The sequence below is a fragment of the Drosophila obscura genome, unplaced genomic scaffold (assembly GCF_018151105.1).
Source record: "Drosophila obscura isolate BZ-5 IFL unplaced genomic scaffold, ASM1815110v1 contig_4, whole genome shotgun sequence".
NCBI classification, from domain to species: domain Eukaryota; kingdom Metazoa; phylum Arthropoda; class Insecta; order Diptera; family Drosophilidae; genus Drosophila; species Drosophila obscura.
Window position 1 is genome coordinate 1,893,918 of NW_024542828.1, and position 21,907 is coordinate 1,915,824.

At 43.1% G+C, this 21,907-nt stretch overlaps 6 protein-coding genes across 7 annotated transcripts; 4 read left to right on the forward strand and 2 right to left on the reverse strand.

Moving 5' to 3' along the window:
- The first annotated feature begins 56 nt into the window (after nt 1–56).
- LOC111068387 lies at nt 57–750 on the forward strand. Its single transcript, XM_022357837.2, has 2 exons — nt 57–314; nt 393–750. Exons 1-2 carry the CDS (start codon nt 99–101, stop codon nt 546–548), a joined length of 372 nt encoding a protein of 123 aa, XP_022213529.1. The 5' UTR covers nt 57–98; the 3' UTR covers nt 549–750.
- A 1,314-nt stretch (nt 751–2,064) lies between these two features.
- Nucleotides 2,065–3,345, forward strand: LOC111068317 (putative SERF-like protein). Its single transcript, XM_022357709.2, has 3 exons — nt 2,065–2,238; nt 2,590–2,695; nt 2,754–3,345. The coding sequence occupies exons 1-3, from the start codon at nt 2,232–2,234 to the stop codon at nt 2,821–2,823; spliced, it is 183 nt and encodes a 60-aa protein (XP_022213401.1). The 5' UTR covers nt 2,065–2,231; the 3' UTR covers nt 2,824–3,345.
- A 996-nt stretch (nt 3,346–4,341) lies between these two features.
- LOC111068406 lies at nt 4,342–10,640 on the forward strand. The gene is made up of 4 exons (XM_022357871.2): nt 4,342–4,562; nt 9,573–9,852; nt 9,944–10,097; nt 10,537–10,640. Exons 2-4 carry the CDS (start codon nt 9,610–9,612, stop codon nt 10,635–10,637), a joined length of 498 nt encoding a protein of 165 aa, XP_022213563.1. The 5' UTR covers nt 4,342–4,562; nt 9,573–9,609; the 3' UTR covers nt 10,638–10,640.
- A 392-nt stretch (nt 10,641–11,032) lies between these two features.
- On the reverse strand, nt 11,033–12,032 carry LOC111068405 (mesencephalic astrocyte-derived neurotrophic factor homolog). The gene is made up of 4 exons (XM_022357870.2): nt 11,838–12,032; nt 11,649–11,773; nt 11,424–11,565; nt 11,033–11,352 (listed from the first exon to the last, which is right to left on the reverse strand). The coding sequence occupies exons 1-4, from the start codon at nt 11,923–11,925 to the stop codon at nt 11,186–11,188; spliced, it is 522 nt and encodes a 173-aa protein (XP_022213562.1). The 5' UTR covers nt 11,926–12,032; the 3' UTR covers nt 11,033–11,185.
- Nucleotides 12,033–14,398: 2,366 nt separating this feature from the next.
- Nucleotides 14,399–17,611, forward strand: LOC111068372. Of its 2 annotated transcripts, XM_022357820.2 has the most exons (4): nt 14,400–14,965; nt 16,131–16,285; nt 16,373–16,585; nt 17,457–17,610. In XM_022357820.2, exons 1-3 carry the CDS (start codon nt 14,862–14,864, stop codon nt 16,558–16,560), a joined length of 447 nt encoding a protein of 148 aa, XP_022213512.1. In that variant the 5' UTR covers nt 14,400–14,861; the 3' UTR covers nt 16,561–16,585; nt 17,457–17,610. The 2 variants fall into 2 exon arrangements, with proteins under 2 accessions (XP_022213511.1, XP_022213512.1); XM_022357819.2 differs by having other exon boundaries at nt 14,399–14,965; nt 16,131–16,585; nt 17,457–17,611.
- On the reverse strand, nt 16,954–21,271 carry LOC111068371 (proline-rich protein 36). Its single transcript, XM_022357818.2, is given in 7 exon segments — nt 16,954–17,415; nt 17,472–18,309; nt 18,371–18,551; nt 18,611–20,355; nt 20,357–20,471; nt 20,538–20,929; nt 20,988–21,271. Coding segments are annotated over 6 exon segments (2,826 nt in total). The 5' UTR covers nt 21,141–21,271; the 3' UTR covers nt 16,954–17,415; nt 17,472–18,069.
- Between the last annotated feature and the right edge of the window lie 636 nt (nt 21,272–21,907).

The following is a 21,907-nucleotide window of genomic DNA, read 5'->3' on the forward strand; positions in this document are numbered from 1 at the left end:
ATAGATACATATACTCAGACCTTTTGGTATACTCGTTTCAGAAGTTTTAGAACTGGTAGACAACGAAACAAGCAGGCTACGGATCAGAAAGAAATGTAATGAGTTGTCTGCCTAAATGGATTTTCAAAATTTACTGCCGTGTTTTTCGGGTGTTGCCAGAAATGGGGGATAGGTCAAGTAAAGCCGGAGGCTTTGGTGTAATGAGTCCGGCGATAGGAAGACTTGGCGACGAGGATAACTACTGGACTTGGCGCATTCTAATAAGATCTTATCTGGAGGCATTAGGACTGTGGGCGGGCAACTTTCCAAGGGAGGTAAAAAATTGAAAATTGACAATTGCTCAATGCGATGAAGATACGCCACAATGAAATTAATATTTGCCCTTGTTCCAGGGGCCGCAAGCCAAGTTCATCTTGCTGAGCACAGTGGAAGTTTGGGTACTGAAAAGAGAGTATGAGCACTCAAGTTGCAAACAAATCTTTCAAGATTTAGAGCAACGCTTTAGTGTACCACGACCAAAATCCTCCCAATTGGCTGTAAGCAACTAGGTACATGACGGAAAATAATTGACAGATATCAAAACACTTTTCGGTTTTTTAAATGGAGAATGGAGTAAAATGGAGTATTTTAAAATTAGCTCTGGCACTCTTGAATGTGATTGCGTTTGGTATGAGTCAAATACTCAGAATGAGTCGCAACACTTGGTAAATTTCTGGATATTTTGCATTTAATCTAAATAAATACTACACATATTCATTTTTCTGCCGTTCAGTTAATTTTAATGGATCCAACAGGCAACCAAATTTATTTAGTGGAAATTTGTTTAATACTTTGTAATCATCTAATCAGAATAAGAGGACGAGTCTTGTGGCTTGTGCGTTGGCCCTCAGGCCAAAGATGTTCAAAGAGTCAGTCGAAGGTATCCGAGCGGAGTATCCCCACCTCTTTCGGGGCGGGGTGGGTTTGCTGGGAACCTTGACTCTCGCCTACATAATCTTATTTAATGATCCCCACAGAAAATTCAGATTCGACGAAAAGACTTTTATCAAATTTCGGAGAAACAAAAAACGCTTTCCCGAACAAGAATCACGAGGTATGGGCTTGGTCTAATGGTGTCAGTTAACCAAAGCGTTAATGAACGCCTCCCCACCTGGATATTTAATATACGCTTTTCCGAATATCCCCTATTGCAATGAGTATCTTTCAGTTCTGCAGGTTACCGTTCATGAAACTTTAAGTTACTCATTCCAAATTAATAATGTTGTTTATCATTCAAATTCAAAGTACAAATTGCATTTTAAATATTCTTTCTGTCCTAAAGTCAATTATATTTACATTGGCTAATGCATGGTATTCAATTGTAAATTACATGACTACGCAAAATAAACCTGGGTTAATAGCATAATAAACTATTAAATAGCTCTTCTCTCGATCAACTCACAGTTCTTGAATCACCTCACGTCCTCTTGGTATTTTGAACCATGGTTTGTTTCATTGTTATTTTGAACTCAACACTCAACACTTAACTACTTTAATATTGTTATTTTCAAAATCAAACGCCGTTAAGTTCGCTTATCGCACGAAACCGATATTTTTTAACTTATGTTCGTATGACACTAAGTAACGATAGACTTTCGGAAAAACATGCAGGGAGAGCGAAAGAATTATAACTTATTTTATAAACAATTCAATTATATAAAATTAAAATTATCCTATCTTGTGGAGAATTGATTCATCAATCTTATAAAACTATATGTCCAGTGCTGAGGATACTATCTAGCTAGTTTATTAAACCGCATATCAAAATCGAACACAAAATTCCGATCAACAAACACGAATACGCATGAATTATCGTGATCATTTTCGATTGGATGGATGAACAATTTACTCAACAGCATCATTTATTATTTTTATAATTTATCATTATTTTCCGCTGATTAACTCCAAGTGTTAAAATAGAGGGGGGTTGAGTGGGTTAAGTTAGTTTTTTCCTCGGTATATTTACGGTATAATTTTTAAATATAAGAATGTATATTTCGGTATATTTTATCGATAAGTCCATCTCTAATAAAAAACAACAACATCGCAAAATAAAGCAACCCGCTGCAAATAAATCATAAAAATTAAAATATATTCGGATTACTTAGGACCAATATTCATACGTACACGCCGTTGCGGAGCGAGATATACCAGCTAGAACCGGGGCATTACGTTAATCCATAGCGACAAAAATGACACGTAAGTGCGCAGTATTTAGGCCAGGCCATCCATTTTGTTGTGCGATCCCCATGAATATTTATGTGAATATAACGTGGAGGCCTACGTAGAATACATCTGACGTAGGTAGAGGTGTGCTACAGATCCATCCGCATTGAACCATTGAACCATTTGGCTACACCAAACTGTGTAGGGTCTATCCTTCCACTTAGAGAGTGTAAAATCGATGGCTGTTTTTAGGACATGCGACTGCGAACACGTAGCGTACCGTGTGCGCTTCTAACCTCTTTGCCAGCGCGATTAGATCATTTATCACGCGCGAATAAGCATATGGCACGGCTTAGAATATTAATGGATCGTTTACCTTTACAGGAGGAAACCAAAGAGACCTGGCGCGTCAGAAGGCCCAAAAGAAACTGTCGGATCAGACCAAGGGAAAGCGTACCGATAATCTCACTGTGGAGCAGCGCAAGGCTAGGTTAGTATCGAGTATATTTAAAGTACTAAGGCCATAATGATGATCATAATTATTTCAGGGATGCTGAGGTGATGCGTGATAAGCAGAAGAAAAAGGAAGATGCTGCAGCAGCTGGGACAAGTAAATAGAGACCAGCCAACAGACAACTCCATCAGGTAGACAGATGCAGGCGTGGGTCACACAAAATTGTTAGTGGGTAGTCAGTCGGTGCGTCCCAGGATCTAGGAGCGTCAGCGCCATTCTACATGAGAGAAACATAATGAGAATTTTATACATTTCAACGCTACAACTATGCATAGATATTACCGGGCTGTAGCTGTACCAAGCAATAAATAAGCAACCCCCTGGTCCCACCACACAAACGGTCTCAATGGATTTCGATTTCAGTACCGCCTTGGTTTTCGTTCCCTTTCCTTTTTGCAGTGTCCGGCTGAACCATAATTAAGCAAATTGATTATTTCTCAACATACCTGATTAAATTATTTACTCTAATGAACATATAAATTTTCAAAATAAAATATAATATGCAGCCAAAAAACGTAGCACTAAAAAATCACCATGTCTAGCTATATATTATATATGTATTGTGTTTTTGACGAAAATATATATATAAATGATGACTTGCAGACATGCAGACAACCAGTACCGAAGATAACCTGACACTGATCTTTATAGCCACGATAAGCGACTGTTTAATGGGTGCCATATGGATATACATATAAAGAATGAGCCCGCTGTGGGAACTGGGGGAAGGCAAACTGTATACTTGAAATAAAAATCAATGTGCAATCCCTACAACTGTAACTGTTAATAGGTTAGGCGGAAGCTGTCGTGTCAAAGATATCCTGACCCAAATTATTGGTGTCCGTTGCCTTAACAAGCATCCTCTACTCAACTCCACTCCCCTTAAATTTGACACAAAATTTGCATACAATAGAAGGCAGATAGACGTTCCAGCAAACAGCAAACAACAAACAAAGGGAACGAAACCAGCTTAGTTGTGGTATGATTTGATAAATATGAAAGTAGCTGCATGGCCCACAAAACTCTCGCCAAGCGGCAGTCGATCGTTGAACGAGCCCAACTGCCAATAAGTTGAATGCCAGCATTTACCATTTTAAGGCAAAATGTCCAAAAACTTGGCGACTAACGGGCAACAACTGGCAGTGGCTAAGCAACTAACCAAAAATGGCACTAGGAGACATGGCGTGCTGGCATATCTAAGGCGCGCATCTTGAACAGGGGGCTCAATGGGATCGCGGTTAGGCGGATGTTGGGCCGGGGTCGGAGTCCAGCCCCAGTAATGAGAATTGAGAATGAGCGGAGCAAGTTTTAATGATTTGTTTGGTTAGGATAGTGCAAAGCGCTGTAACCGAACCGTGTCCATTGTTTGTCCAAGTGCTCTTTGATAACTCTATGCCGGAACAATCTGAGAAACTGGTTCTCCCTCAGAGAAAGCTTTCCCCCGAAAGCTTGTCGCTGGGCGTAAACTTGGAACAACGTCTAAGTTTAAGAACTTTAGCTTGCTGCCACTAAGAGAAAGAAACAGCAGAATCGCGACCAGTAGATGAGAGCAAAAACCGCGATCGGATCGCTGTGGCTGCGCTGTTTCTGCCGCTGCGCTCTCTAGCGACTGAGACTCTCGTGTTCAGCAGCGCGTTTTCAGTCGCTACGTGAAACTCGCCGCACACACAACGGAAACGCGCGCAAACCGAATTGAAATCGCGTCAAAACTTTCTGAAGATATATCCAATTATATATCTGTACCTACAGATATCATACGAGCACTAATCAATTGCAAGGCCATAAAGAGTCGATTGGTTCCAAACACCCACTGGGACCATCCCATTCAGCAAAAGTAGAAAGTGTAAGTGAATTTGGTTTATATTTGGCAATGCGATCGATCACTGCGGGCCACTTGCCAAATCAAATGCCAATGCCTGACATTATCAGCGAAAAAGTGCAGCCAATTGGCAGAACGATCCCAATCGAATGCAAATCAAGTGATAAACGATCGTTTCGAAATTAAAATAACAGGCGAGCAGCTCTCCAACGGAGGTGGATGTGTGCAGTAGGAACCCCACCCCACCCCACAGTCACAGTGGTCCCCCAGCTACAGTAGCCGTAGCCAGAGACCTAGAGCCAGTCCCAGTCCCAGCTGGCGACTTGATTGCTCGTCTGCCTTGGCTCTGTGTGTGTTTTCTTTATTTTGTTGTTGTATTTTTTATACAAAACATATTCAATTTCATTTAGCTGCCGCCGCGCTGCCAGCAATTTCAATATTCAAATGATCGCCACTGAACTTCAGGCAGAGTCTGAGTCTGGCATGCTACTAAATGATTTTTCTGAGCGCCTACAAATACAAATTATGACAAATGCGCTAAAAAAAACAAACTCTATAACGCAAAAATACAGAAAAGCCGAATATAAATTAATTAAACAAAAACAAAAAATAATGCCACAGTTTGTTTTGACTTCTGATCGTCGATCGCAGATCTCTGATCCCGCCTGACCCAAATGCTATATGGGCAGAGGCAGAAACCGTTTTGTTTGCTTTGATTATTGCTTTTGCGAATTGCGATCTATATAGACACACAGCTCAGCTATATGTGCATATATAAGGAGCTGCTGCTGCTGCTGCTGCTGATGTGAATGTGAATGCAATGCATGATGTCAGCAAAAGCAAGATGACATTGAAATCGTTTACGAACTGACATATCCCACCTTTTTGGTGATATTCAGAAATAGAGAGCGAGAGAGAGAGGTAAACAAGTGCCCAGTTGAACAGGTTGGAGTAAAGGATATGTAGGTCAATAAAATGTTCACTTCCATTCAGAGGCGGAGGCGTATACGTTCGCTAAATGTTAATGTGAATCTTTTTAGATATTCCAGACATTTGCGATCCATAAAACTCACATTCAAGCCGAAAATTAACAGTGAGGCGGTGAATATTAAGTCGACACTCCCACTGGCAGACAATTATTAAAGGAAATGATCGAATTTGAAGATCTCCGATCTCCGATCAAAACCAGACCCGCGCAGCAAAGTTCAGTGACGCGCATCCCCATTAAGAATAAATGAAAAAAATTAACAAGATAGAGGAAAGAACAATGTGAAGGTTACAAAATACACAAGGCAACAGATAAAACAGCGACGAAAATATATGACAACAAAAAAATACAGACACACAGAAAAAAAACACATTCTAGCTAAATAAATAGGAATGGAATGGTAGAAGGCGTTCGCACACCTACGCTGCCACAGTGGCAGCGAATAGTTAATGCCAGATGGCAGATTGGTGGAGGAGATGGAGGCCTACTACTTGACCACAAAATCTGTGTGGCCAATGCTCATTGATCGGGTATTCGCAGTACGAGAATTTCCATTACAAAAGTTCTGAGGTAGCTGATGACTGGCGACTAAAAGCATTTTATGGATCTGTTGTTTTTTCTAGATCTCCCAGTTGAATGCTCGCGACCTTGTGGGGCTATTTATAAGCATTTTCGTGTATTTATTTTCTATGTTCTCCTCTCATAAATGAATCATTTTGATGTTAGAGCGAAAACTTTCGCTTTGGGTGGGAAAAACGAAAGCAAAGCCGAATGATCCTCTAGAATTGCTTTTTTGAACGCGTTCAATGTCGCCGCAGCCGCCTCCCTGACCATGAAGAACATTGACAGAACGTGGAAAAGTATCTCGTGGCTTTATGCATATGGATATGGATTTGAAAAGTGTCGGGTCCGGGGCAGGGCAGGGGAAGGGGCAGTGGCAGTGCGTGCCGCACCATAAAGGCGCCGCCGCGTAATTGCAAAATCATGAATTAAAATTGAAAGCCCCGTCCGTCGGCAAAGGCCACTTCAAAGGCTGCTGCAAATGCAATTGAGTTCTGCAGCTGCAACGGGCTTAATTGATTTATATGGCAAGTCGAGTGATCGAAAACCGAATGCTGAAAGCGAGAAACCATCGACAAAATTCGATTTGACAAAAAGCTAAGACAAAGCCGCTCGCTCAAGTGGCAGAAACGAGCAAAATAAATAAAAGCCAAATAAATGCCGCGTGCTTGGGACTTGTCAAATTTGGTAGAACGATTTTTGACCGGTTTGAAACCCGACTTGGCCACTCATCGGAGCAGCTAGCTCTGCTCCCACTTGTGCTTACAGCCTGCCATAGATTGAGTAATTTCCAGCCACATCGCAGCTCAATTGCAGATACAGATACGCAAGGCTTTGGGTTGCCCGAGTTCGAGTATCTTTTGTGTCTGGGCGCAAAAAATAGCGCGGAAAAATGTCAAACTTAATTACGCGTTGAAGCGCAAACTAATTGGTGGATTGAATAGTGGGGGTGGGCTGTGAAGAGGCGTAGAAGGGGTCACAAAAGTTCGCCTCCCCACCCCGCGATAAAGTGAACAACAAAAGAGTTGGGAATAATTGGCGTCGGGTTCGCTGGCGGCAATACCAGATGCCAGATAAATGCCAAAAACAATCATGTATCCGGCAGATACAAAAGCCAGACTAGATCCCAGACCCCTGGGCACGCGCTCACTGCACACGAAAATTACAAAAGCCGATCGGGCTGTTGTTGTTTATTTAAACAATTTTCCCTAGGCATACGATCGTACATATGTACGTATGTACTGCTCGTACTCGTATAACCAAAGCAGTTGACATGATTTATATGGACAATATTTTCAGCTCGCTTGCTCTAGACAAATGGGTCACGATTTGATTAATGAATGATGATAAATGTAAATTTTACATTTTGTAATAGTTTACTTGTTCAGCCTAACTGAATGTTTAGGTTTTGATGGGTGGCTTTGCTGTTGAGGGAACTATTGTAGGATGACCTCTCAGTTGCATTTCCCAGAAAAAGTTGTTTGGCTTTCCCCCGATTCTCGTACATCTTCTTCTAACTAAATTTACCTTTCACATTTACCAGCATCAGCATCTGACAACTTTTACTCCCACACACAGACGCAGATACAGTCAGACAGTCAGACAGACAATCTACAACCTACAAACACCGACAAAAGTGCAATGACAACCGCGTCCAGTTGCACTTGTCAAGTCTTAAACACTTTCCAACTCATAAAACCCACATCGAGTGGTGTTGAGGCAGAAATTCCTCAGAAAAAAATATCGCCCACGCTGGGTTTTGAACTTGACTCCGTCAGCGGCAGATCCGGAGGGGATTACGATTACATATAATTATAATTTATTGGAGCGTCCAGCGGAAGTCGGCGTCACCATTAGATTAACGATGAGTTCATTGGTAATATTAGCGCCATTCAAATGCGAACTTGGGGAAACATCTGGGCATGGAATTTGCCCAGAGATACTTTTGCGTTGTACACTCTGACCTGAATCGGTTTCGTCTATTGCTTCATATTGCATTGCTTTGTTTTCCTATTCAGCCCAAAACGTATGTAATTCAAGATGTAATTGCAATAGAAGCCAGACAAATGTTTCTGCGGTCAAATTCTGCTCCATTTATGGGCTGGAAAAAACGCGTGCGAAACGCGTGGAGAACGCCAAGGTAACGCGCCATGTGTCCGGTTTATCAACGCAGCTATAAAAAGTTCACTCTGTTCCGTTCGAGCAAAATGTGATCTTTAGGCATTAACCTGTCCTCTGTCCATGCTTCTCTCTGCCCCGCCTCCCTCCCCTGTTAATTACGTAATTTGTTTCGTATTCTTGCCGAGATTCTTTCCTCACATCTTTGTGCTGTTTGTTTGGCTATTTCATACGTATTTCTCTCTTTCTTCTTTTTCTGCGTGAGGTGTGAACTCAACTCGGCGGAAATGTTGCTTTAAATACGAATGGTATCTGTATCCGTACATCTCTTTGTGTATCTTTTGCTTGAACTTTAGCTGCGGGTGCGGGTGCGGGTGGGAGTTGAGTTCGAGTGCGGGCTGACCATTTCCCAGGCAACCAGTTTCGGCTCACAGAAATTCTCAAAGTGTTTCCATGTAAGACAAGACAGTTTGGCGTGTGATTATCTCATCAGAGTTGATGCCGGCCGCGGGCCACATGTACGAGTGCAATGTGGATGCCTCGGCATTCATCCGATAGATACGAATGGAAAAGCCAGCTGCATCGGCATTTGCATGTGCCAACATGCGCCACATCAATCCGTGGCGTGGCTGAAGCTGAAGCTGAAGCCGGTGTCCGGAGCACGTTAAACGTTTGATTAATTTAATGACAATGCCCGGTGGCTGCATTTGATGAGCCATAACTCATAGATGCAGATGCATGCATGCGCCTATCTGGATCGTGTGCTCATGTGGATGATATCAACTTTCGAAAAGCAGCAACTTGGGGGATTGACTGGAATTTCCGAATAACTTCCTTGCGGACCAAAGTTGTGCATTGATTAGTCATTCGATTCGTTGATTTATTTAAAAGATTTGGCTATATATAAGTCTTACGTTCTCTCAAGTATTCCACGCTCTTTGGCTATTGTTTTCTTCTCGTTTCCTTCTATTTTTAAAATCGAATTTCGTTTTATAAACAGTTGTTGCTTGACGTCACAATTGGTCAAATTATTGGATCTTGTTTTTCGTACGGACTGTTTATCTTTACCTCTTGCAATTGCCAAAGCGTGTCAAGGTGGGGGTGCACAGGAATGCCATAAAATAAATACTAGCTGGTTCCTGTACAAAACACTCGTCATATATTAGCCAGAAACATATTGTTGATAAGATAGAAACAATGGGAGGAAGGGTAGATGGGTAATACTTCCACAAATTCCCAGACAACATCATCAGTTATATGACGAAGCAGTTGAGGAAGTCTAGCATTCTTAAAAATATGACTACATATGACGAGTATACCGCTCTCGGACAAATTTTAACATTTTTATTTTCCTTTTATATTTCCAGTTGATATCGTCTGTAATCCGCATCTTAATTTGCCAAAATGGCAAAACCTCTATTGAACTCCTGCTGCCTGTGTCAGTCGACGCGGAATGGCTCCTTTATCTCCGGCATCCTGGCCATTGTCCTATCCATCATCACCATTGTGGTGATCTTCACAACGAGAGTGCATTTCCAGACGATCGTATTTGACTTTATACCCAATGACATTGTCAAGATAATACTTGTCATCAACCTGTGCATGACCATATTTATATCGCTGCTAATGATCGCAGGCGCCCTCAAGGTATGTTATGATCAGTCCTCCCCCACACCACACACGAAGTGTGCTCGTCGAATACAGATTGCATCATTAATCTTTGTGTTGTATATTCTAGCGCAACCACTACCTGATGGTGCCCTGGGTGGTGCTTGGGATCATGATAGCCATTGGACTGCTGATCTCAGTCATCTACACGGCCGTCGTCTTCTTCATTGATGGCTATGTGTTGACGGGTGTTCTCTGGCTGATATTTGGCTTAATTTGTTGCGGTAAGTGGGCTAAGGAGTGGGAATGGAATGGTGGATGGGGGATGGGGGATGGAGGATGGGGGCAGATTCAAATTGTGGAGGCAGCTGTAACTTTTCCATGTGCGGTTTTTAGCACCGGATGGCGTTTTATGCGAGCCGTTTTTACTTTATTGACGCATTTATCATTGCGTTGATTGCCCCGTGTGCTGAAAGCAAAAAAGGAGGCGCCCCCAGCCAACCCAACAAATGAGGCGCGAAGTGGCTGGCAAATGCAATTTGTTGCAGCAGATAATATATGGGCGAGACTCGCTTCCATTGCAGTGCTTCCAGTGTAGATGGCATGTAGCATAGTGTTTAGTAGAAATAAAGTAAAATGCATTGAACAGTGGGCCCGAAACTCGGGAAACTAGAGACAACAAATAACGACAAATTATAAACATTTGTATGTCTTCTCTTTCAGCGGTCCTTACCTATTGCTGGTGCGTCGTCTACAGCGAATATGTTAATCTCTCCGAGGAGAACGAGCGTGGACGATACAACAAGCAGCCATACCGCCGCTAAGGATACGCCTGAAGGTGCGATCCCCCACTCTCATCATCACTTCCATTCTAGCCAGAAATATCCATTCTATCATCCTAGTTTATAATAATTATCCCAACTGCTTATGCTCGTATTTAGTGGATATGTCTAACTAATAATTGTAATTTAATTAAGGCGAGCCAGCCTTTCGTTCAGATCGAATTTATGTGGCCCGCGCAAGAAAGTGCAATCAATCGAATTATTTAACATTTAAATAAAACTTTAATCCAGATATTTTGTGAAATTCCATTGTTATTTCAATTGTGTGTACGTAATACATAAGACGAAGCGCCACCGCCACGGCCCCGCTTGCTCTGCCCTAAAGCCGAACCTGATTGTTGTGTGTTTCTTGGTTTATTTTTTATTTCAAAATATCGTTTCTTTCTGTATATATTATATTCAATTCTCTCAAAGTCTATAAAAATTGTAAATTAACTAAAAATACGGATGTGTAGTGGGGGTTTCTTCTATTTGAGTGGGCGTGTTCCATGTAACTACACAAGTAACTCTAGACTTTTGAGCGATGCGATCTACAGTTCGCTGCGCGCATACTTGGGCTTCAGCTCCTCGATGCGTTTGATGAAGTCAGACTTCTCCAGGCAGCCATCGCAGCTCTCATCCCAGTCGTTGAGGATCTTTTTCAGGTCGCGTACTTTTAGCTTTTTCAGATCCACACTGTTCAGATCAATTTGTTTCTCTGCAGTTACAGATGAATATGGCCTAGTTAGTTTAATTCCATACAAGTTTCTATTTTGCAGGCGTACGTACCATATCGGAGGTCGCAGATTTGCGCATCCATCTTCTTCAGCTTCTCACACACCTTCTCGGCCGGCATAGACCAGCTCAGGGGTTTGCTCATCTCGTTCAAGATTCCAGTGGCCGATTCCTCCAGACCACCCAGGTAATAGCACTACATGGAAAATGTTAGCATACGTGTTAGCATACGTGTACCTATGCGGAAGAGCACACTACACTTGTTTGCCGGCTACTCACGAATCTGTGTTCCTTGTTCTTTTGTGTCTTGCAGAACTTCTTGAATTCAGTCTCAATTTGCTTGAAGTCGCTCTTGGTGGCATCGTCAAGGGAAGCCGCAAAGCGCCTGACAGTCTTGATACAAACTACAAAATTTTGGTGGAAAACCTTCTCCAGAACATTTACCACTTACGTGGCCAAGATACATACCTTCGCAGTCCTCCTCTTTAAGCGCCAGCGTTGTCTGTGCGACGCCGGCCAGGAAACAGACCACAAGCACCACATGCGATGTCTTCATTTTGCTGCTATTCAGATTTAATTTATGTCTTTAATTTACTAAATTCTTTTTATAGAAAAATTCGACTTGACTTCGTGTTATTTTTTGTTTTTGGTATTTAATCGCTAAAGCGAATTGAGTGTTCGCACGACGATGAATCTGACCAGATACTTCTGTTGGGATGGTGCTATCGATGTTTTATTGTGGAGGGCATGCACGATGTTGCTTTTCGATGATTTCAATGTTTAAGGGCTGTCTCCACCGCTGCGGAAAATTCCTGCCAGGAATTTGCTAGTTATTCTGTAAGGATGTGGAATATAAGCCTAGTACTCAGATCCAAAAACTGTTTGCCAGCAAACAAATGTCATATATTCTTCGAGCGGCCAGTGGTGTGACCAGAGGTGTGCACTGCATTCCGAACGGATACGCTGCTCAGACCGCTGCTTGGTTTTGTTTAAAGTTAATAAAATGCACTTCTTCGGCTGAGGCCGCTCTTCCCCAGGCATATCTTGGGCTCCCCAACATTTTATTGGCAAGGTAATGTGTTTGACTATCAGCAGCAGCAGATGGCGACGCCTTCCGTGCCGGACACCGTGAAGAAAAAATGTTTTGAAAACAATATTTTTTTAATATTTATGAAAATTAATAAAAATAATAAATTATAATATCCATATAATTGTCATTCATATAATACTGCATTAACTAGATTCTATTTTTCTTCATTATTAAAATATTTCATTTGGTTTTTTGTTCTCTTATTGCAATGATTGCTTCGTGTTTGCTGGCAAAATATATCAAATTGATATAACTTTCTGGGCGGGTCGAAACCTACCAGCAATACAAGCAAATACTTCGGATACTTTTCTAGTATATACCGACCTTTTTGGTTTGTCGATCTGATTACTGCCACTAACAATACAGTATATAGATGGGCCAGTTCATACAACGAAAGTGGTGCTCTGGGGCCGATCGCGTTCGGCTCTGGGAATGACCGCGTTCGGCTCATTAAGTGACACGAGCCGACGGATAGCAAGCATGTACGTGTACGTACATGTAAGTGTAACAAATAAAAGATGCCGAAAACCGACGGCATTTGTACAATATGTAATTAAAACGAGAAGGAACGTGCGAGTCGCTTCTGGAGACGCGACTCTACTTATACCCGTACTCAGCCAGTATATATATTTTTGAGCATATGATTTTATAGAATTTAAGAATTAAAAAAAAAAATAAATTTAATGTACATTTTACTCTGCATCTATGTAGTTGTTCCATTTAGTTCTACATCTCCCCGCTAGTGTTGCTCGCACACTGAATGCGGCGTGTGCGAGCGGAAAGGTAGGTAGCGGGTCTGGCAGAACAGAAAATTATTTCCATTCTTGCTATAATTATGATCCGATCTAATTCATATTCGGCAATCTGGTAGATATGGTCATTCTCTACGATACTGCGCTTTTATCGTATCTTTAAAATTGTGCCTGCCACAGATTTTCGTCCTTTGTGGGGGCCGAAGGGGGCGGGGCGAAATTTTGAAATACACTTGTAGCAGTGTGATATCGAATGAGCTTGGAAACCAAATTTGGTTGCCCTAGCTCTTATAGTCTCTGAGATCTAGGCGCTCAACAAGACGGACAGACAGACATGGCTATATCGACTCGGCTATTGATGCTGATCAAGAATATATATACTTTATGGGGTCGGAAACGTTTCCTTCTCTGCGTTACATAATTCCACTTTTACCACAAATCTAATATACCCCTTAACTCTTTTTTGAGTACGGGTATAAAAAAACCGGTCTAAAATAGGGATATGTATATGAAAATGTGCAATTCCAAATAAATCAAATATATTGTATTCATTTCCCATCCCCACCCACTCTGCCCATTCCTCATTTATGTTGCGGCAGGTCAGCTCAGGTCGCTACATCAGCCCTCCAAACAAAACGAAAAACCAATTCAAGCGGCAAAAAATTGTAGAACCCACACTAGCACAGTATGTGAGAATACATGGCTCACACACATTTAGGTAAACTGAAATCTCAAGCAAAGTCGGTTTCGGCAGCTAAAAAGCCAACTAAAGAGCCGAATGCGGTCATTCCCAGAGCCGAACGCGGTCGGCCCCAGAGCCGAAGACCTGGGAACGTACGCTAAAAACTTAGCTGCGCCACTTTCGTTGTATGAACTAGCCCATCTATATACTGTATGGTTAGTGCTACTAGCTAAAACTAGCCAGAAAAATTCTGAGATGACGGCACTCGGAAACATCGATACATATCGGTTAAGATATATCGTAAAGAAGAGCGCGAGAAATTTGAATCATATTTTATTGTTCTCATAGCAACATAGCTGAGAGCAAAAGTAAACAAAGTTCTTTAATTTCTCAGCGAAATTCCGAGAGAAATAAATTGGCCTAACAGGTGTGAGGTATCACTCAGCTGCTGTTGGCCGCTCACCGCCTGCAGCGGCTGCTCCCCAAAATACGGCACAGAACAGTATTGACTCAGCGAGCGAGCGCGATAGCAGGCCAGACGGAACAGCACCGCGCCGCCTCACGGTTTCAAGAAATCTCGTAACCGGACAAACAAATATGTACTCCGCGTATATATGCGTTCCCAGCCTAAAGTACTTTACCCGTGACGTCGGTGTGCGATCTTTGGCTTGATATCGTTTTTCCCTTAATATAGCCGCATTTTTGTTAACCATCCAACAGTATTGCCTGAGCCCGCCGAGAGCTAAGTACTCTGCCATTCAGTACTTAGAGTTATAATCCAATTGTTACCGTTGGCAACTGCATTTACGAGCCCAAAGCAAACGACTTGTCAACATTTCGCCGGATATAATTTACAATTACACATACCCGCTAAAAATAAACCCTGCAAGGCGTGTCAGCGGGCCGAAAACCAAAGCGCATTTCATCCAATACAGGAGACAGAGATTCCGAACACAGAACGACATAAAATGCCTGATGTAAAGTTTTTAGCGGTGCTGCCCAACAATGCCAACGCATCGGACCGCGTAACAAAGTTGACCATCAGCGGCACCCTGCTCCAGCAACCTCAGCAGTAAGTTCACCTAAAAAATCCTATCCTTAAAGGCTAGAGGTTTTCCTGAAACTTTAAGAAAATCGATTAGCAATTTCCTGGCCCAAGTTACGGAAACTTGTTCTTCGCGTGCAGAATTTTAATAGTCTAAGGAATGTGGAACACATTTGAACCGATTAGAGGGAAAATTCTCACGAACTCGCGGACGATTTATGGCGCACACATGAAACATACAAATGGGCTGCAAAATTGATAGATTCTTATAAATAACAAAGGCCAAATTATGAGTTCATGATCTAACAAAGCGATAAGCAGATGGTAGAAAATCAGTTAGACACGTACATACGTACATACTCGTACGTACAGATGCAGTTATACTTACGAGTAAACTGGACTCGTCTGGATACTGCTGTATCAATTCCACAATCAATGACATCATCAACGCAAAAAAATTAAAGCAGACACGCGCAACAGAGTGGCTGAAGATGCCGGGCCGGCAAAGAAGACAACAGCAAAGAACAATCTGAAAATGAAAACAGAGCCAACAAAAAGAAACGAGCAAATCATTGTAGCAATCATCGGTGTGGTGTGGTGTGGGTTAAGCAAATGATGTCAATAAATCAGAATACAGAATACCATTTGATCTGTTACAGCACAATGGAATCCGGGTTGGGTTCTCGATTGGCCTCAACTACAAGATAATGGAAAAACCAAGAGACCTTGAATGCCTTATCTCCACATCGATAACATGCCGCTGATTGCCACCATAAATGTGTCATACATATATTAGATATTGTATGTACTATTTGCTTGTAAGGTGTGTTTACTTAGATAAGAAATTGGTTAAACCAGGAACTTTAAACACACATTGAAGTGACTAAGAATGCTTTAACAATGAAATTCCAAATGACAATCCGCCAAACATCCCAATTCCGTTCCTTGAATGCTTGGCACGTTTTTCGCACCTACTCAGCAATGACGACGGGTCTCCAAAAACTTGCCGAACCGCCATGTGCCATAGGAACAAACACAGATATGATTTGGCTATTTAGTGACTAAGCAGCTTGGGAGACGGGGGTCAAATGGGCAGATCGCGACGTCATTAGCATACACATGAGAGATATAAACAAATGGTACATTTTTCACTTTGTCTCTTCCCTCCTTCTCTCTCTCTCTATCTCTACAGATTCTCGGTGAACTTTGTGAACAGTCCAGTCTGTACAGACAACATCACATATCACTTTAAGGTGGTGATCCCCACACAGACTATCATCGAAAACTACAAGCGGAACGGCGAGTGGAGCAGCCTGCAGCAGGAGCACTACCTAAACATATTCGATGGTACAGGCGATAGTGATAAGACCCTGACCCAAAGCTTTGCCAGTATTATGAACGAGATTGATGCGGCGTTCCAACTTTCATCCACAGAATCAACCTTTCGCCTAGAGTTTACATTCGATTATGATAATTCCACAATGATCGTCTACCAGGTCAGGGACACGGGTCACAATTTCATAAGCAAATACGAGACGCTCTTCTCGCTCTCCGAAATCCAAGCGATTCAGGTCTGGGGAGATGTGCAAAAGGTCAATCAGTTTGCCCTCAGCTATGATTGATACAGGGATAGATCAGACCCCCAAGGTAGCCATTTATTTTTTAGTGTACTTGCTAGCTATTTAAAGGCACTCGATCGCTTCGGTTTGGATTCGGTTTCGGGCACCCCTTAGTCCTAACATTGCACTGCACGACCTTTACCTAATTACCAGTTACCTTACCAGTAGTTCTAGTTTCTCGTATTATTTCGTTTCCCATCAACATTTGGTTTGCAGTTGAGGTGGACATTTTTCATGCGACTCACGATCTTTGCTGCTTTCATGCACCCACCACACAATCTTCACTTCTCCCTGATATCTAAACAAACCAATTATGATTTTTGTATTCAATTATTTCGCACTTGTTACGGATTACAGTCACCGGTCACATCATTCATGCGTGTCCATGTTGATTGTCTGACGCCTGAAAGTAGATTATGTTTTTCCCCCAACCGATATCGCAAGTAGATATGTACATAGCTGCTCTGTTCTGTTCAGTTATGTTATTTTCGTTCTTCCCCAGTAGCTTTTAACCTTAATTTTGTTAATTGTTAAACCAAAGATTTGTATGTTTAAATATATATTTATGCTTGCTGTAGTCTTCCATCTAGTTTTTAGCATTTATTTGTAAGCCTTTTCCATGTAATTGCCTCACCCATACACATACCATGCCAAGTATTAAACATCCCCATGACAAGTGCATCTTCTTTGATTAAATGCGTAAACACACACAACAGATTCAAGGGAAATGGTTTTTCTTGTTTTATTAATGATTCGGATTTGGATTTAGATATCTGGCTTGCTTTTGTTATTCGTTTCGTTTGCTTGTTCGCATGTTTCAATTCTTGCGAAATACTTTTTCACCTATCCATAAGTTATCTGGCCCAATGGAACTAACACTATAAAATTCGTATTTTCAGTCGAACGAATCTTACCAAAAATATTCACGTAAACATTGGGGCCAGCCCCAGCCTGCCATCTGCTTTATAGCGCACCTACAAAAATCGAAGGCTCCATCCAGTGTGCAATACCAAATGAAATACACATAATACAAATACCGTTTTTATCCATAAATTATATATTTTATGTATTTATTTTCTCAGTGGAATCCGTTTTCGCACATCTTCCTTTCACCCAAAAAAGGTATTTTTACATCTTACATTTCTTTACAGCATCTACGAGTACATCGATCGATAAGTATTTACAAAGCCCTACTACAATACTTAATATACATTTTAAAATCGAGCATTTACATACAGTTGAGAATTGAGAGGGGGTGACTACTATATACGGGGCTCATTAAAATACAATTGGTGGAATATCGAGAGCACAGTTTACTGGAACTGCACCGAAAATAAAAGGAAATTAAAAAGTAATATTGCACCAAAAGGAAGGGGCGGAGCATCCCCAAGTCTTATGAAATACTATTAAAAATAATATATTAAGGAACTGATGACCAGCAGTCAGATTAAACCAAACTGAAAATCAAGGACTAGGACGATCTAAGTTTAGTTTGCGGGTGGGGTTGACAGTCTACTTTTTACAAACTAATTGGTTGGCGGGCGGGTTGGTAAAGTTTGGGAAGCCCAGCTGAACATAGTTAGCCAGGGATGAGGGCATATTCGAGTCGGGGGCCTGGGTAATAGTTATGGTGTTCCCAGCGTGATCCTGGGTGGTGACCACATGCATAATTTGAGCCTGATGCGGTTGATTTGGGGTTTGTTTCTGCTGCTGCTGCTGCGAAGTTTGCTGTTCGATTTCAAATGTAACATCCTGCGAAAGAAAGGATATTTATGAAAGATTGTAGTTTCGCTAAGCTGTCGGATGAACTAACCTTTGCGGGTGCTTGGCCATTGGTTCGCACTGGCGTGGATGAAGTAACTGTGGAAGCAGGAGCCGTACGCGGCGGCTTTTTGTGCATTTCCCGATGCTTCTCGTAGTGCAACTTGGTGGCAAAGTTCTTATTGCAAACGTCGCAGCAGAACAGGGTCTCGTTCGGCGGATGTGTGTGGATCCTGTTCAAAGAAAAGAAAATTTATAATACGAGCATAAACCCTACTCTATATGGACCTACCGCATGTGCTTGCTCAGATTGTCCTTGCGCGAGAAGGGCTTATGGCACGCCTCGCAATTGAACAACTTCTTGCCCGAGTGGGAGATCAGATGCCGTGACAAGTGCTCCTTGCGGCTAAACGCTTTGTCGCAGCCCTCCTCGCTGCACTTGTAGGGACGCAGGCCTGCGTGCAGCTTTATATGCTGGACGAGATGTTCCCTCTTCTTGAACTCGCGATTGCACTTGGGGCAGGTCAGACCGGGAGGAGGCGCTGCCGGAGACTTACCAGGCGCTGGGCAGATGGGCTGCGGTGGACGCGGAATTTTTGGTTTCGGCGCTTGTTTCTCTTGACTCTCCATCATTATCTTCTTGTGTTGCACCGCTATCGAAGGAGTCTGCGTTGGAGGAGGAGCAAGAGCAGGTTTAGGCATTGCAGTTGCCGGAGGTGGAGCTGCAGTCGATGCCGGAATAGAAGGTTTGGGCGGAGTCGTTTGGGTTACAGTCTGCGTGGGGATTCGACTAATAGTTATGTTCTGTTTGTTCAGCAGCGGCATATTCGGGGGTGCCGGCACTGGCTGCGGCTTGGCCACCTTGGTGATGGTTGTGCTCGAGGACAGTCGCTGCAAGGCAGCCGGATTGGATGTTGTGGTTGTTGGCGGGATGTTGTCCACAGACTGCAGTGGTTTACCCTGTGCACCCACGCGCCTGAGCTCTGGGCTGCGAACAGGCGATGGTTGCTGGGACACAGGTGACGATGTTGGCGAAGTATTCACTTTGGGGTTTACTGGTTGTTGCTGTGTCTGCTGCGGCTGCATTTGCCTCTGTTTGGGCGAGGGAATCTTAAAGGTGGGCTCATCTTTGACGGTTTTGGCCATGGTCGATACGGCGGGAACATTCCTGATGAACAGCTGTGGAGTCATGAGATTTGACTGAGGAGACCTGATGATCTGCTGAGATGTCACTGTGGCTGTGCTTGCGGCAAGTTTCGGATGTTTCTGCTGCTGGAAATTATGCGGCGGTTGTTGTTGAGGCTGCTGCTGCTGCTGTTGTTGTGGAGGCTGGGGCGCAAGGAAAATGTTCTGAAATTGTCCCGCGGATGCGACTGCTGTGGTGGCTCCCTGGAAATTGTTTGCATTTCCCAATGTCTGCGGCGTCAGTTGTAGTGTGGCGGGAATGGAGGTGGGCGTCAACTCCATGATTGGCTGGCCATCGGCGGTGGCCAGCTGTGGCTGTAGCTTCATCTGCACCTGGTAAGTGGTGGGCAGCACAAGATTCTTGGTATCTATGTGCGCCACTATCTGTTGATCGGAGTTCTCGTCTCGAATGGTGATGGGCAGGAAACATTTGCTGGGCGACAGAATATTGCCTGCTCCTCCACTCGTGCCCGTCTGTGGGCTGGACAGGCTGGAGAGCAGAGCTGTGGCATTCAACTGTGTCTGGCCGCCAGCAGCAGTGGGTGATCCTCCAACGGGCATTAGCTGCAACTGCAGTTGGGGCTGGGCCCCAACAAACTGAGGGAGTGATGTGGTAAACTGGGGCCCAGCTGGCGCGGAAAGAACAAAATTTAGCTTTGGTTTCTTGCTTTCGCTCGGACTTGTGCCATCCTCTGAGGCAGAGAACTGAGTAGTGGCCGCCAATTGACTGGTGAGCTGCTGGAGCTGTTGTATCTGCTGCCAAATGGACTGCTCGCTAAGCATTGGTTGCAATTGCATCTGGGGCGCAGCCATAGTTCTCATTGTTTGTGCCTTGCAGAGGCGGCGGCTGTGAAGTTTGCTGTTGTGGCGTACTGGGGACTGCGGCAACGGGAGCACTACTATGGTCCCTCTTGCCCAAGGGAGTTATTTTGATATCCGGCTTTAGACGTATAAACTCCTCCAGGACGCTACTTTTGGGGTTGAACATGGAACAATTGTTAGCTTGATTGGTAGCAGATGATTCTCTTACTCACGTTTGCTTGTCTGACTTCTGCTGAACAGGAGACGGAGGCGCCTGTTTCTGTTGCTGTTGCTGCTGCTGTGGGATACTGTTGTCCACCGTGATGGTAAATTGCTGCTGGGATTGCATGCCCACCGCCTGGATAAAACTGCTGAGCAGATTATTGGATTGACTGCTGCTGCTGTTGGCAGGACTGCTGCTCACTACGCTGAGACTTTTGCCTGTGTCGTCGATGGCATCTTTTATGTAGAGCTTTTCGCTGGGGTTCTGCATTGGGGGAATGTTGAGACAATCGTTGAGCATAGTCTGGGTCTTCTTGCAAGTGTGGCGTAGGGCATGAATCTGCTCCACTTGCTGCACACACTGGCCGCAAACCACCTTGGGCAGCCGATCCTTTTCGTCAATCTGAAAATAACCGATTTGAATACATGCTGCGCAAATACCAAGGCGACCGCCCACTCACCTGCAAGGACAGGCATTCGTATATCTTGCAGCTCAGATTCTTGGCGCGTCCCTCGGCCGAGAATACATTCGTATTCTGGTCGCTGCTGTCCGTGCAGATGCGACACAGGTCGTAGTAGTTGATGCACCGCACGTTGCTATTCGAGTTGGCCATCTTTCCCGCCGACTGACAAGACCGCGCTTGCTTTAAGGTAGCCACAGAATGTTTATTTTATTGCACATGCGAATATTTGTTGTTTTTTTTCTGTCGCGACTCGAGACGCTCTGTTCAGTGTGACCGCGGATTTGCCGATTTTGTATACCAAAATTGAGTAAAAAGTATTTTGTTTTCATGGTATATACTGGAATTTTGAACAGCTTCCTGGTATATTCTGGTATTTTTTGACTTGGTCACTTTATTCGTTCGCTCTCAAATCGTGGTGGTTTTTCAAAATTTGCTCTCTTTTTCGAGGTGAATTCCCCTCTTTTTCGTGGTGTGAGCCACATGTATTTTACGGGAACCGTAGCAAGAATGAGTCTACTTCACTGTGTGAATATTAATGATATGATTTAAAAAATTATCAATGGGTATTTTTGTGGTACTCAGCGGACTTGTGAAGAAAAATATTCGGCAATATTTTGTTGTTTCATGGTCTCGCGAACATTTTTTTTTACTTTGCCCAGAAAACCACCCCAAATGTTTACAGAAAATATCGAAAGATTTGATTGGTTGAAAGTTGAAAACGCGTAGGGTAAACCGTTACTTTTGCAACAGATTTTATATCGAAAAGTATTTTTTGGGTACAAAAAGAAAATGCAGAAACTGCTCAGTCTCTGTTTTAAAGATATTAACGAAATTTTTCTGCTCACGGGTACCAATAATAGGTATCAGAACCGGGATAAATGTATTTATAAAACACCAAACATATGCATAATAGGTAA